At 41.7% G+C, this 14,355-nt stretch overlaps 1 protein-coding gene across 4 annotated transcripts in view; it reads left to right on the top strand.

Moving 5' to 3' along the window:
• The first annotated feature begins 1,007 nt into the window (after window positions 1-1,007).
• NADSYN1 (NAD synthetase 1) overlaps window positions 1,008-14,355 on the top strand; it is a 62,023-nt gene continuing 48,675 nt past the window's right edge. For all 4 annotated transcript variants that reach the window (XM_054972532.1, XM_054972531.1, XM_054972530.1 and 1 more), the window contains exons 1-6: window positions 1,008-1,224; window positions 2,409-2,469; window positions 5,647-5,763; window positions 8,236-8,289; window positions 8,504-8,593; window positions 11,296-11,347. In XM_054972532.1, the coding sequence (XP_054828507.1) occupies window positions 1,140-1,224; window positions 2,409-2,469; window positions 5,647-5,763; window positions 8,236-8,289; window positions 8,504-8,593; window positions 11,296-11,347 (459 nt within the window). In that variant the 5' untranslated portion in view covers window positions 1,008-1,139. The remainder of the gene's footprint in view (window positions 1,225-2,408; window positions 2,470-5,646; window positions 5,764-8,235; window positions 8,290-8,503; window positions 8,594-11,295; window positions 11,348-14,355) is intronic.

Below are 14,355 nucleotides of genomic sequence, written 5' to 3'. Positions count from 1 at the left end.
ATTGCTTCTACATTTTTTTTTTAAAAAAGGAAGCAATTCTTTTCAAGTGTGGGGAAAGGTGTTTGTGGCAAAAGGGGATCAAGGAAATTGCCATTCTTATCATCCTCATATTGTAAATAAGAGGCAGGGGAGGGGTAAGACATAGAAAAATTATGCCTGTGGTGTGAAAGTGAGGTGATGAAGTTTATAGGTTGTAATTCTGTAATGTACTCTAACGAAGTCTGTAATGTACTGATGTTCTCATACCTTAGATCGTAGAAAGAAACTGACATATACGGCTTATAACACCCCTTTTGAGTAGTCCACTGTTAACATCTCCACATTGCAGATGGAGGGAAGGGCAGGTTACAACAACTGTGATGTATTGTTAGCTTCACATTTCACATACAGGATAAGATACAGTGGTATACTCTAATAAATGCTATTTATTTGGGAAACACATTACAGAGAAGTTTCCACGTCAACATTACACGGTATGTACATGTTATCAAGATGGAGAAGAAACAGAGTAATTATGTAACAGGACATCCAGATTTTTCAAATGAACTCAATTCATTAATAGCGCCCATGTGTCCGTATCACCTGAATTCATCACATACTCAGTGCTAAAGACAAACACTGCAGTACGACACCTCACCAAATAGCACACACTTCCGGTTCCAGTTAAGGCAAATCCAATTCAATTAACACCCCAGTCAGTGCTCAAAGGAACGCAATACGCAAACGCTGTTTCGTGCTCCATTCACAAGCCAATTCTACCACAGAGTGAGATCCCAAACAGAACAAGGGCGGCTTCCTTTTCTCATCTCTCTGCTAGGGAAGTAGAACGGTGTTGCTCTCTTCCCTGGCATCTCCATGGTGCAACCGCTCTATGCTTTGCGTAGAGTGGAAGGCTAGTTCCCACTGAGACCTTGCCTCCCGCTCTTAGTCCGGAAGTACCCCCCGTAAGGCTTTTTTCTCTATGGTTGCCACGGCTGCTTCTTTGGAGGACTGGCAACCGGGAAGCAAAAAGGAAGCGGTCTCAGCAGAGGCGGAACCTGAGCGCTGTTTCAGCGTGTTGGTTGTAGCCTGAATTTGGAGGAGGGGGTTCATGTTTCCCCACTAGAAAGGGAGAAGTGTATTTCCAGGCGGGAGGCATCATGGGCAGGACGGTGACTGTGGCAACCTGCGCCTTGAATCAGTGGGCGCTGGATTTTGATGGCAACCTGGAAAGAATTTTAAAAAGTAAGCCAAAGAACTCTATATGATTGATATTTTAAAGGCAGATTTAAGGCAAATACTACTTTGCTCTTTCGATTCTTTCTTGTAGCCTGGTAGTAAGGGAAAATCCTCCATCAGCAGAGTAGTATGTAGTAAACCTAGGAGGTTTCTGTCGCACCCAGTCTTAAGGAATTCAGGCAGGTGTGCCTTAGCTGCGTCTCATTTTATCTTCACCGTAACCCTGCGGCTGATGAGCTTAAGAGAGACTGACTGGGCCAAGGTCATACAGGGACCTTCCTGCCATTGGTGGTGGGATTTTAGCCTTGGTCTTCCACATCTTAATTTGACACTTCAGCCACTATGCCTCACTGATCCTTAGTGCTGTACTAGTTTAATGGGAACCCCTAAAATATGATGCATTCCATCTCAATGTACTACTTAATTTTATGTAATGTATAGATCAGCTAACATGTCTCATATTTCCATTGCTTTTTATCTTGTTTGTATGTGTGTCATGCACACACTACAGAATGGGTGAAATATGCATGCTCTGGTTAGTTCCAGATAATAACTGAGCTGTGACTTTCTGTACTAACTGGAGTTTCTGAGTTGACATGAAGGACAGACCCATGTACAGTGTATTACAATAGTTACTAGTCTCAGTGTTACTGTGACATGGATCCAGGTGGCCAGATCAGCTGAGTCAAGGTAGGGGACCATTTTCCAGGCTAAACTTAGTTGGAAGAAAATGGTTTTTTGCAATTGCAATAACTTTATTTTATATAAAATATTTGTATGCCGTTTTTCTACCTCAATAGGGTCCCCAAGAGACTTGCTTCTCTAGCAGTAATGCTGTGTCCAGTATAACCCCTAGGCTCTTAAATGGGTCAGCTGAACCCCAGTGAAGATGGGAAGCATAGTGTCTTTCAAGAGGTCAGGCTTCCTAATCAGCATCACCTCCATATTGTCAATTTCAATTTGTTCACTGTTAGGCATTTACTCATAGAAGTCAGGTAGTGGCTGAAGAATGCTGCTGCATAGGAACTGATTTTCTAACAGGGGAGATAAGAGCTGATATGATTTAGATATTTGACCAGTAAGAATAATTAGATAAGCACACTGAATGGCCAATCACATATCATTCTTTTGTCATCAAAAGTTTATTTGTCATTGAACAGTTACACTAATGAGTTTAAAACATTTTTTAGGTGTTGAAATTGCTAAATGCAAGGGAGCAAGGTATCGGCTTGGTCCAGAACTTGAAATTTGGTGAGATTGCTTAATCTTCTTATATTTAGCCTGTTTCTCTGAGAGTTAAAAATGTACATTGTTCATTACCAATTGCTTTTGTTACAGTTGTGTCTCTGATTTGTCAACTGTAGTCTTGCATTAAGATGTTTTAGTTTTAGGCAATAGGATTTTGCCAGTGTAGGTGCTGAGAGTGCTTCTCAAAAGATCAGTTTCCTACACACATGTTGCTTATACGAAGTAAACTGTGTGTACCTTCTGTATATACTGGGGTCCCCAACCTTCTTGAACTTGGGGACACCTTTGCAATTCTGACAGCATGATGGGCACAGCCACAGAATACCTCCCATAGGGAGTGGAGCCAGCTTACCTTCAAAATCAAAAAGAGTCCAGTAGCACCTTTAAGACTAACCAATTTTATTTTATTGTAGCATAAGCTTTCGAGAATCAAGTTCTCTTCATCAGATGCCTGATCCGAACTGGTCAAATACAGAAGAGGAGGGGAGGGGAAAGAACAGGACATATATCACAAGAAGACAGGATGCAATTAGTGTGAAGGCAATCAAAACATTCCTTTGCTTGTAAATGTAAACATCTCCTTTTGGTGTGGAGTCAGTTTGCCGCAGTGAAGGTATACAATTCCTATGTAGTATAAGCCCTCGATAACCACAGCTCTCCCTGCCAGCTGCATCTGACAAAGAGAACTGTGGTCCCCGAAAGCCCACATGCACTCAGGCTGAGATAATTGACAAACAAAGCCCACACCAGGGGTCTCTGGGCTCCCCCAGACCACGCCTCTGTAAAGGAAATCTGTTACCTGTGATAATGTGATAACCATTCATAGTCTCTATTCAGTCCCAGCTTGAGAGAGTCAAATTTGCATATGAATTCCAATTCAGCAGCCTCCCGTTGGATTTTGTTTTTGAAGGGTTTCTTTTGAACCACAGCGACTTTTAAGTCTTTGGTGGAATGTCCTGGTAGATTGAAGTGTTCTCCCACTGGTTTTTGGACGTTTCCATTTCTAATGTCAGATTTGTGTCCATTTATTCTTTTGCGTAGAGGTTGGCTGGTTTGTCCAATGTACAGAGCAGAAGGACATTGTTGGCACATGAGGGCATATATCAGATTGGAGGATGAGCAGCTGTAAGAGCCAGAGACAGTGTAGTTGATGCCATTGGGTCCTGTAATTGTATTCCCTGGGTAGATATAGGGGCAGAGCTGGCATCTGGGTCTGTTGCAGGGCCTGGTACCTGTGCTGGTGGCCCTGCTGGCCGATTCATGATTGTAAGTGAGAAGTCGTTTAAGATTGGGGGGCTGTCTGTAGGCAAGGAAAGGTCTTCCACCCAGGACTTCTGAGAGAGAGGTATCATTTTCCAGGATGGGTTGTAGCTCCCTGATGATACGTTGGATGGGTTTGAGCTGGGAGCTATAGGTGACAACCAGTGGTGTTCTGTTGTTAGTTCCTTTAGGTATGTCCTGGAGCAGACTGTTCCTGGGTACTAGTCTGGCCCTGTTGATTTGATTCTTCACTTCATTTGGTGGGTACTGTAGTCTCAAAAATGCTTGTTGTAAATCTCTTAAGTGTGAGTCTCGGTCAAGAGCATCGGAGCAGATACGGTTGTAACGTAAGGCTTGGCTGTAGACAATAGACCGAGTGGTATGTTTAGGGTGGAAGCTGGAGGCATGTAGATATGAGTATCGGTCTGTTGGTTTCCGGTATAAGGTGGTATTTATTCGTCCATTATGTAGTTGTACAGTGGTGTCCAGGAAGTGTACCTGTTGTGTAGAGTGGTCCAGGCTTAGGTTGATAGTAGGGTGAAAGTTATTGAAGTCCTGATGAAATCTCTCAAGGGCTTCCTTCCCATGGGTCCAAATGATGAAGATGTCATCCAGGAATCTTAAGTATAGTAGTGGTTCCAGTGGATGGGAGCTGAGGAAGCGTTGCTCCAAGTCCGCCATGAATATGTTAGCATATTGTGGTGCCATGCGTGTGCCCATGGCTGTGCCATTAACCTGTAGATATAAGTTGTCACCAAATTCGAAGTAATTGTGAGTGAGTACGAAGTGACAAAGTTCAGTGGCGAGGTGTGCTGTGGTTTTGTCCGTGATAATATTCCGTATGGCTTGCAGTCCATCTGCATGTGGGATATTGGTGTACAGGGCCTCCACATCCATGGTTGCTAGGATGGTGTCATCTGGTAGGTTGTCAATGGACTGTATTTTCCTGAGGAAGTCAGTGGTGTCCCATAAGTAGCTGCGTGTGCTGGTGGCATAGGGCCTGAGGATAGAGTCCATGTATCCCGAGACTCCTACTGTGATGGTGCATTTTCCTGAAACAATTGGGCATCCTGGGTTACCTGGTTTGTGGATTTTGGGTAGTAGGTAGAATCTTCCTGGTCGTGGTTCCTGGGGTGTGTCCATATGGATGCATTCTTGTATGTCCATGGGGAGTGTTTTTAATATTTTATTGAGTTCCCTTTTGTATTGCTCCGTGGGGTCAGAAGGTAGTATTTTATAGAATGTTGTGTTGGAGAGTTGTCTTTCTGCTTCTTGTATATAATTTTGTTTGTCCATGATGACAACTGCTCCGCCTTTGTCAGCTTCCTTGATTACGATGCCAGAATTATTTTGGAGGCTGTTTATGGCCTCTCTTTCTCCATGGCTGAGATTCTGCTTTAGGTGTTGTTGTTTGTCAATTATCTCAGCCTGAGCACGTCTACGGAAGCATTCAATGTAATCCTTGTGCTGTAGTGGCAGTAGCTGCCAAATCCTTGTGCTGTAGTGGTAGTAGCTGCCAAAGCAACATTTTTTAGAAATGTGCATAGTCAATAAAATCTCCAATGGCTAATCAGAACTTTTGCTGGGCAAAAGTCCCAGCTGGCCCTGCCTGCTTTCTAAAAAGACTTGGTGGGTGCCAGGAAGGGTGTTGTAGGGTCCCACAGCACCCATGGGTACTACACTGGGGACTGCCACTGTACCCTATTATCATTGGTGAGCACACTCATATTTAATTTGCCATGCATACATCCTCAGGAACCTGCCTTCAATCAGGGCTTGTTGTTCTACATACATTTAATGATATAGAAATCCATTCACTCTACATGGTGGTGTTTACATGAGGTGTGCAGTGTTCTAAGTGGACGTGGTATCAGTACAGATTGTCTAATCCTGACTTGTTATGATGTCTTTTCTGTGCAGTGGCTATGGCTGTTCGGATCATTACTTTGAGTCTGATATGCTCTTGCATTCGTTTCAAGCTTTGGCTAAGCTTCTGGAATCTCCTGTGACTCAGGACATAATATGTGATGTTGGCATGTAAGTATTGCATACATTGGCTTGGATCCTGCCTAGGTTTCTGTGGGTGGAAAGAGAAAAAGACAATATGCCAATTCCTCCATTCCGTGGTCCAAAATACACTCTAAAATGCTGCTCCAGCAAGATAGGGGATCCTCTCAGAATACTTAGGGGAAATAGGGGGTTGCCCCCTTGGAAAGGGTTTTTTAAAGCAATATTTGCCTCTGCTCTGTACTTGTGGAAATCTGGACGGGACACAAGGCATAATGTACAACAGGTCTCTTAGCAGGAAACCTGCCTTCACCCTGAAATATTGCCTTCAGATAAGACTGGATGTGCATATGCCATTTTGTTATGGGATCACTTTATCATTTTTTTTGTTGGTTCCACCAAAGCTACATTGGCAAGACAAAAACTGTACTATGCCAAATATTTTCAAATCTTCAGGTTGCTAAATGTTCTACTATAACAGGCCCTAGTGACAGCTGAAAAATTCAATATACTGTATGTTGAGAGATGCGTGTGTGTCAACTTGGCTATATCCTAGCTTTACTTCTGTGGTCATGGTCTCCTGTTTTCACACAATATAGCTCTAATTCATCACAAATCATATGAGTTGCTTTTTTACCGCAAGTTGTTGTCCCAGCTAACTGAGGTAGTTATTCTGGCTGGACATGCAAGGGAGATGTCTTGCAGTTCTAATTTAGCAGTTTTGAGATGGGACATAACTGAGAAGTCTTTCTAGCTACATGGCAGATCAGAAACACCAAAATGCAGCTGTGATGTGGTGGCAGAGGAAGAGTGAGCCAAAGTGGTGGCAGAGAAGAGTAACTCAGAAAAGCTCTGCTCTCTTTACAGTGTATAAAGCATTAAGAACAGAAATTATGCATTCTGTCCATCCCTATGCCATATAAGCTAACTATAACTTTTAACCATTAGTTGTAGATTGGTTGGCAGTTTTATGGGAACTCAAAATACCTTAAAGACTTACATTAGAAAAATGCTTAGTAATTCTGTGACTTAAGTCCTTCAAATACTCAGTAACTACAATATGTGAAGAAGTCAGTCAACAATCATACCAAATAGCTGACATACATGACTGAGGCCTCTGTCTATCATCTTTGAACATTCTTGGAGAACATGTCAGGTGCCAGAAGATTGGAGGTGGGCAAATGTTGTCCCCATCTTCAAAAAGGGGGAAAAGGAGGATCCAGGTAACTACTGACCCATCAGCTTGGTGCCCATACCTGGAAAAGTTTTAGAACAAATTGTTGAACAGTCATTTAGAAAAGAGGGCTGTAATTACCAAGAGTCAGCATGGGTTTCCCAAAAACAATTCATGTCTGATTAACCTTATCTCCTTTTTGAGAGAGTTACTGCTATATTGGACCAGGGGAATGCTGTGGACATAGCAAAAGCTTTACAGAAATCAAGATAAACTAAGGTTCCATATGATATTCTTATTGACAAGTTGGTAAAATGTGCTTTGGATTCTGTTACTGTTAAGGGATTTGTGACAGGTTGACATATAGCAGCCAAAGAGTGCTTGTAAAAGGTTCCTCATCCTCTTCAAGAGGAGTCACAAATGGGGTGCCTCAGAGGGTCTTTCCTGAGTCTTGTGTTGTTCGACATCTTTATAAATGACTTGGATGAAGGAATAGTTTAAGAAGGATGTTGACAAGCTGAAGTGTGGCCAAAGGAGGTCAATGAAGATGGTGAGGGGTCTGAGGACCAAGTCCTTCGAGGAAAGTTTGAAAGAGCTGGGGATGTTTATCCTGGAGATGAGGCAACTGAGAGGTGATATAATAGCTCTCTTCAAGTATTTGAAGGGCTGTCACATAGAGGATGGGGCGGAGTTGTTTTCTGTTGCCCCAGAGGTTCAGACAAGAACCATCAGGTTAAAATTAAGTTAAAAGTGTTTTCAGCTAAATATGAGGAAGAACTTCCGGAGTGATTCCTCAGTAGAACAGGTCTCCTTGGGAAGTGGTGGGCTTTCCTTCTTTGGACGTTTTAAAGCAGAGCCTAGATGGCCATATAACAATTATGGTGATTCCATAACTCAGTATGAATTTAGGCAGATTGTGAGAGGGAAGGCAGGAAGGGACGAGCTGATGCTTGACTCTCATGGCCTTTCCTTATATGCCCAGGAAAATGGTGATCACCTCTTTAGGGTCAGGAAGGATTTTTCCTCCAGGCCAGATTGCCCCATGGTTCCTGGAGGTCTTTTGTCTTCCTCTGGGCATAGAGTAGGGGTCACTGGGAGAATGAGGGGAGGTAGATATGAATTTTCTGCATTGTGCATGGGGTTGGACTAGATGATACTTCTTTCCATAGCCTCATGTCAAGCACTATACTGGTCAATGGCACCAATTCGCAAATCCTGCTGTGAATTGTCAGGTGATATGCATATATGTTAGAAAACTCTATTGTGTGAGTCCTCTTAATTTATATAGGAATAGAGTTAAAATCTGATACTGATTTTTATTTCCACAGGCCTGTTATGCACCGAAATGTTCGCTACAATTGTAGAGTGATCTTCCTGAACAAGTATGTAACTTTCACACTGAAAGTATTCTTTTAGGATGCTTCTGTCTGCAACCTTGTGTTTGGTTGTATGTTTAATTCATATTGTTTTTAATAAAAGAACTAAGTTTATAATTAACTGCCACTCTGTTGAAATGTCTTGTGTACAAAGGACTTCTTGTTACAGTTTTATTGCTCTTCAGACAGTCATGTGACTTTATTAATTTTTTAATTCAAGGAAAATACTTCTAATAAGACCAAAGATGGCTTTGGCAAATACAGGAAACTACAGGGAAATGCGATGGTTCACTCCTTGGAACAGATCCCGGTAAGCTGTGTAACTTCACCCTTTATCCTTTGATAACTAGATCCTATATAATGTGGTGACCTTTGATGTTTCCCTCTGCAAATCTGTAATAAACAATCCTTCAGAATAATTTGCTATGTGATCTCACTCAAGCTTTTAAAAATCTTGCATCAGTATATATTGAACTTCATGAGACTACATCTATGTACTGCAGCAGAAACTTGCATTCAATATGTCTATATTGCATTATTATAATACCCTTAGATGTGGGACATAGAAAATTGATTGGTGGTAAAACAGTGGTTGATAATAGATTATGCTTCATTAAGTAATTTCATGTCTGCTTCTAAGTTTTCAGGGATAGGGAAAAACAGCTAATTTGTAAACTGTAACTGTCCCTGAAATAGCCGGTGAATTCAGCAACTTTAGCATGAAATTTCTTGTGTAGTCAATAACTTTAGCATTGATAATTTCTGAAGTCATGTTTAGAAATAGAGAATGCTTGCAAGAACATGTGAAAAGCAAAAATACAGGCTGAAGATCAAGGACACAGCACTCTGGCCCGAGAACAGCTTGCTTCATATCAGTATGGAACATTTGAAGTGCTGGAAACTTCCCTGTCAACTGGTATGGAGTTTTATCCCAGTTGTGGGGGAAGCAAGTACTTTAAAAATGGGCATGTGGAAACTAAGAGTCCCTTTGTCTGTTCCAAAGCTTTGCTTTAATCACAAGGCTGTATTGAGATGACTGTTCTCTCTGATAAGCAACCTCTAACAAATAATCAGCCCTCTGACTGAAGTGAGATCAGAAGTTTGTTTATTCCTGGTGTTAAGTGAAAACTTGTATCCCAGCCCAAGATCACTCAGTGTTATCTTTTAAATTCTTTATTTAAAAGCAGTCTAATCACTGTTGAAATGATTAGCTATAAAATAATCACAATGATACAAAGACACTAGCATATGTCAATGAAATTAGAAATAAAAAAAGCGTACATGTCATCCCTTATCCTATCTATTTTAAATTTAAAAGGTAAAATACAGTTTCCAAGATTCTCACCAAAGCACTTTCAGAAAAGATAGGATAGTCTCATTGCAACTCAAATCTGAGAGATGCAGGGATTTTGGGGTATGGCTACCTTATATATGCCCAGTTACGTGAACCTTACCTAAAACCATCTAATTCTTTTCCTCTGAAGGCTTGATGTAAGACCCTTCTGAGCAACGAATGACACTTTCCCCCAAAATACTTGTTTCAGCAAGGATAAGGGAAAGCAGCCCTGAAAGAGCCAAAGCTGGAGCCTGTTGAGCCAAGCGAAGCCAGTAAAGTTGTCAACAAGAAAAATTTGTACTGAGCAAGAACTGGGCACACTTGCATTTTGGAGGCTGAGAGGGAAGGGTAAAAGAGGCAAAGAGAAGGCAGAGAGGATCCACAATACTGTGACATTATCAGCCCTATAAAGAGGGGCTGAAGTTGAGTATGGTGGGGATAGGTAGGTAGGTCCCACCTCACAGAAACACAAACCTTTCTCATTCCTTGCCACCCAGCCCAAACCTCCCTTCCAGGTTTGGGGCTTCCCAAGTAAAGGCCAGGAGTCCACCTCCACACACTACCTGTCTAGCCTCCACTACAGTAGGCAGAGAGCCCTGAGCCAAATCCGCACAGGGTCCCCTCCTCTTTCAGAGACTCTACCAGACAGCCAGTTCACAGTATATACCTCGCCTCTCCCAGCTACAGACCAGGGGTATTGGGGGAAAGGGAACATAGAGGTTACTTTTCCTATAGATGCGCTGCCACCATTTAAACTTCACCCTTTGGTTGTGACCAGAGCATTTGAGCTCTGTGTGAGTTCCCCTAAGCTCACCATCTCAAGCCAGCCAGGATTAAACAAAACAAAAATAAACTTTATTTACAACAAGGAACATAGGAGTGAACTGATTTTAAACTGATTTTAAAAACCATACCAGACTTAAACAGGGAAGGTATCAATATAAAAGCACAGATTAACAGCCAGCTATCTTTCTGCTGCCTCCTTTAGCAGCTTCTCTCTCTCAGACTTTCAAAAGACTTTCACCTCCAATGAACTCTAATTTTGATTGACTCAGCATTCCACCCAGTTCCATTGGCTATCTTTCAGGAGAGGGGGAGCTGGGCCAGTCCTGTCACAATGCGACAGGGAAGTGTTCTACTTTTCCATCATCCGTGTAGCTCCCTGCTCAAGTAGGGAAAAAAGTTTGGCCAGCCTGAGTGAGTGCAAAGTGTGAATGAGATTTTATTAGGATGCATATATGGTTTCAATAGAGCTTTTAATTTATTAAAAGGATCCTTTCCCGGGACTCCCCATTTATCTGTTGTTAATGTAGGACCCGTGGACTGAGGATGCGATTAGCCCCTGGGGAGAAAGTAAATGGGCCCCAGGTGCAGTTTTGTGCTTGACATAAAGTAGCTGCTTTTGCTGCTTGCCTAGGACTGCAAAATGGGGGGAAGGAGATATCAAGCTCCTGGCAGTCCACAAAGGTCTATTTAGCATAATGGGTCACAGAGTGGAAAAAGTCTGAGTTAAACCCTCGATACAGTGGTAATGTTTGACTGTGTAGTTTGTGGAAGGCACAAATCTAATTTATCATAGAAAGGGTACACAGCTGAAGATTCATGGCAATATATTCACATATAATATAAAAATAGTTTCTAAAAATTTCTTATTTGTGGTATAATTTGCTTTCTAGGCAGGTGGAAGACTATTTTCTTCCTAGAATGATACAAGAAATAACAAATCAGGTAAGGTGTTTACTTCTCTGACATCAGCATGTTTCATTTTCAGCAGTGCAGTATATGCAGATTACTTATTTAAGACATCAGCCATGCAATCTTATGTAACTTAGACTTGGAATATTTCTGCATATGATTGCACTGTAGGTGTCTTAATGTATATTTTATTTGATTTTTATCCAATTCATCCTTTAAGGAGTTCAGGATGGAGTACATGCACCCCCTGCCCTTTATCCTCACAGCGATATGAAGTAAGTCAGGCTGAGAGAGTGTTACTGCTCCAAGATTGTCCAAGGAAGCTTCATGGCAGAGTGGTGGTTTGCACCTTGATCTCCCTAGTCCAACACTCTAACCGTTACACAGCATTGGATCTCTTCTGTTGACTATTCCATGATGCATGCAAGGAATAAAAAGCTCCCATGTGACATTGGCTTGAAAGCTTTTCTGTTTTTGGAAACCTGCGTAAGTGCAGTGTTAATTCTGTAGTTTTCTGAAGTTATTGAAAATCCCACAGGATTTGAAAATGACACTATGCCTATTCAGTGATAACACTGTTTGATGAATAGACAATGATGTCTTGTTTGACTTTGCAAGGTATGCATGTGTATTTCATCATATCTGCGGGGAAAGCTTGTCCCATTTCTTATAGAATGTAAGGGGACTTAGCTGCCCCTTCTCTGTGGTGATGCTCATGATGGAACACTGTCAGAGGAGGCAAATTTGGCTCCTTTTCTGCTGGCTTTTCAATGCTTATTCAAAATGGGTCACTTTGGGCAGGTTTTTTATATTAATTAATCGTTGGAGCTGATTTCCTTTTCCCTGGGATTTTTGCTAATATCTTGGTAATTTTAACTAGGTTGTGTGTTTGTCAGTTTAAAACTATGGTTTTAGGTTGGAAAATGTTTTGTGTACTGATTTGATGCTGTCCTGATGGCAGAAAATGTAGTGTATATATTTAAAATAAATAAAATGCTAGCGAGAGGCTAGCAGTTGACACAGCTAATTAATTAGCACCTACAAATGTGAGCCACAAATCACATAGCAGGTTGGAGCCTAAGGTGGAGCTTTATCCCAGTGCACTGAGTCAGTCTTTCTCTTATGGAATCTGCCTCTTCCAGCGGAGGACGGCTCTGAACAGAACATCTAGATCTAACTCAATATGATTACTAGCAGAAGAAGTTCTGGGTTCTACTGTTCAATTGAGCTTTAACCTTTGACTTTTAACAACAACATTCGATTTATATACTGCCCTTCAGGATGACTTAACACCCACTCAGAGCAGTTTACAAAGTATGTCATTATTATCCCCACAACAAGACACCCTGTGAGGTGGGTGGGGCTGAGAGAGCTAGAAGCTGTGACTGACCCAAGGTCACCCAGCTGGTTTCAAGTGGAGGACTGTTTATAGGGCTATTATCACTATGTCAAGTTATTTCTGTCCTGACTGCGTCCCAGTTTGAAGCATTTTGGTCTGCTCCAGGACTTTTTTCCTGGGAAAGGGGTGGTGGATGTCTATTATTACACATGTGTGCACGAAACACAGGAAGATGTCACTTCCTGGAAGTGACCTCACTTCCCGGAAGCAAGGTCATCCTGCAGGGGGCAGCCACCCCCTGGAATGCTCCCTCAATTCGGATCTGCTCGCCTCTCCACCCCTTACCTGGCAGCAATGTTCCTTCTAAGCAGTGCTGTGTTGTGAGCCAGAAATCTACTTTGTGAGCAGCAAATTACATGTTTGCTCACGCCTTTTCCAAAACCAGAATCCATTTGATTAAAAGACTTTTGAATTAGATTGTCTGAGGCATTGATATTGGGTGCTATCGATATTTTGATGACACCCACTTATGCATGTGGTTCTCAAAAGCTTATGCCTCAATACAGTTGGTTAGTCTTAAAGGTGCTACTGGACTCTACTATTTTATAGCTACAGACTAACACGGTTAATTCCTCTGGATATTAAAGAGTGCATCTGTAATATATGGAGTTCACTGCCACATGAAGTGGAAACTGCTAGAGGATATTAGGGACTTTAAAAATGATTATGAAAGATCTATTCACAGTTATTTTATCATAAGAGTTAACTGGGGCAGTATAGCCAGGCTAGCTTGATCTTAGATCTTGGAAGCTAAGTAGGTTTTGCTTATGATTGCTTTTCCAGTGATGTAGTTTTGCTGGTACGTAAACAAGAGTGATAATTAAAGTATTGCAAGCTACTCTGCCTTTGGATGGGGTGGGATAGAAGTCCACTAAGGGAATAAATAAAAACAAAACTATGGTGCTTTGTATTATTGCACTTTTTCTAAGTGAAATAATAATGCTTTGCATTTCTATAGCAATTTCATTGTTCAGAGAGCATTGCAGATATTACCGGTAACCCTCATAATGGCCCTGTAAGGTAGAACAGTGTTATTCTCATATTACTGATGGATGGTTGAGTGTACCTAAGGCCACCTTGTGAGCTCCTGGCAGAATTGAGATTTGAACCAGGAACCTCCTGGATCACAGCCCATAGTCATTATGTTACTTCAGCTTAATAGGAAACGCTAGAGCAACAATATCTCATGGCTTAGATTGGCTTGTCCAGATACCATAAAGGATATAGCCACCCATCACTAGTTTATGACTTTCCACCTAAATCTGACAGAAAGCCGTGGCATTAAACAGTCTTAAATCCAGATTCTTCTGTTTAGCTAGGTTGTGGGACTAGGTAATGTCCAATTTATTTACTTATTTATTGTCTGCTTTTCTCACTGAGACTCAAGGCGGGTTACAGTGCAAGTCAATATGCTCTGTGGCTGGGACATTCAATAATACGATAGAGTATGGACTGCATAAATCTGAAAACAAGCAGAAAGCTGATACACAGCCAAAACAAAACAGAAGCAATTTAACATGACATACTGTCAGTCTCGTGACCATTTAAGTCATGCTATGCAAAAGACTGCATGGAAGAGTCAGTAGAATGCGCAAAAAAAAAAGGCTGGGAAGTAAAGATTCCTTATAAGCATCTCCTTCCC

The sequence above is a fragment of the Eublepharis macularius genome, chromosome 2 (genome assembly GCF_028583425.1).
Source record: "Eublepharis macularius isolate TG4126 chromosome 2, MPM_Emac_v1.0, whole genome shotgun sequence".
Classification (NCBI taxonomy): domain Eukaryota; kingdom Metazoa; phylum Chordata; class Lepidosauria; order Squamata; family Eublepharidae; genus Eublepharis; species Eublepharis macularius.
This window is presented reverse-complemented; position numbering and strand designations above follow the sequence as displayed.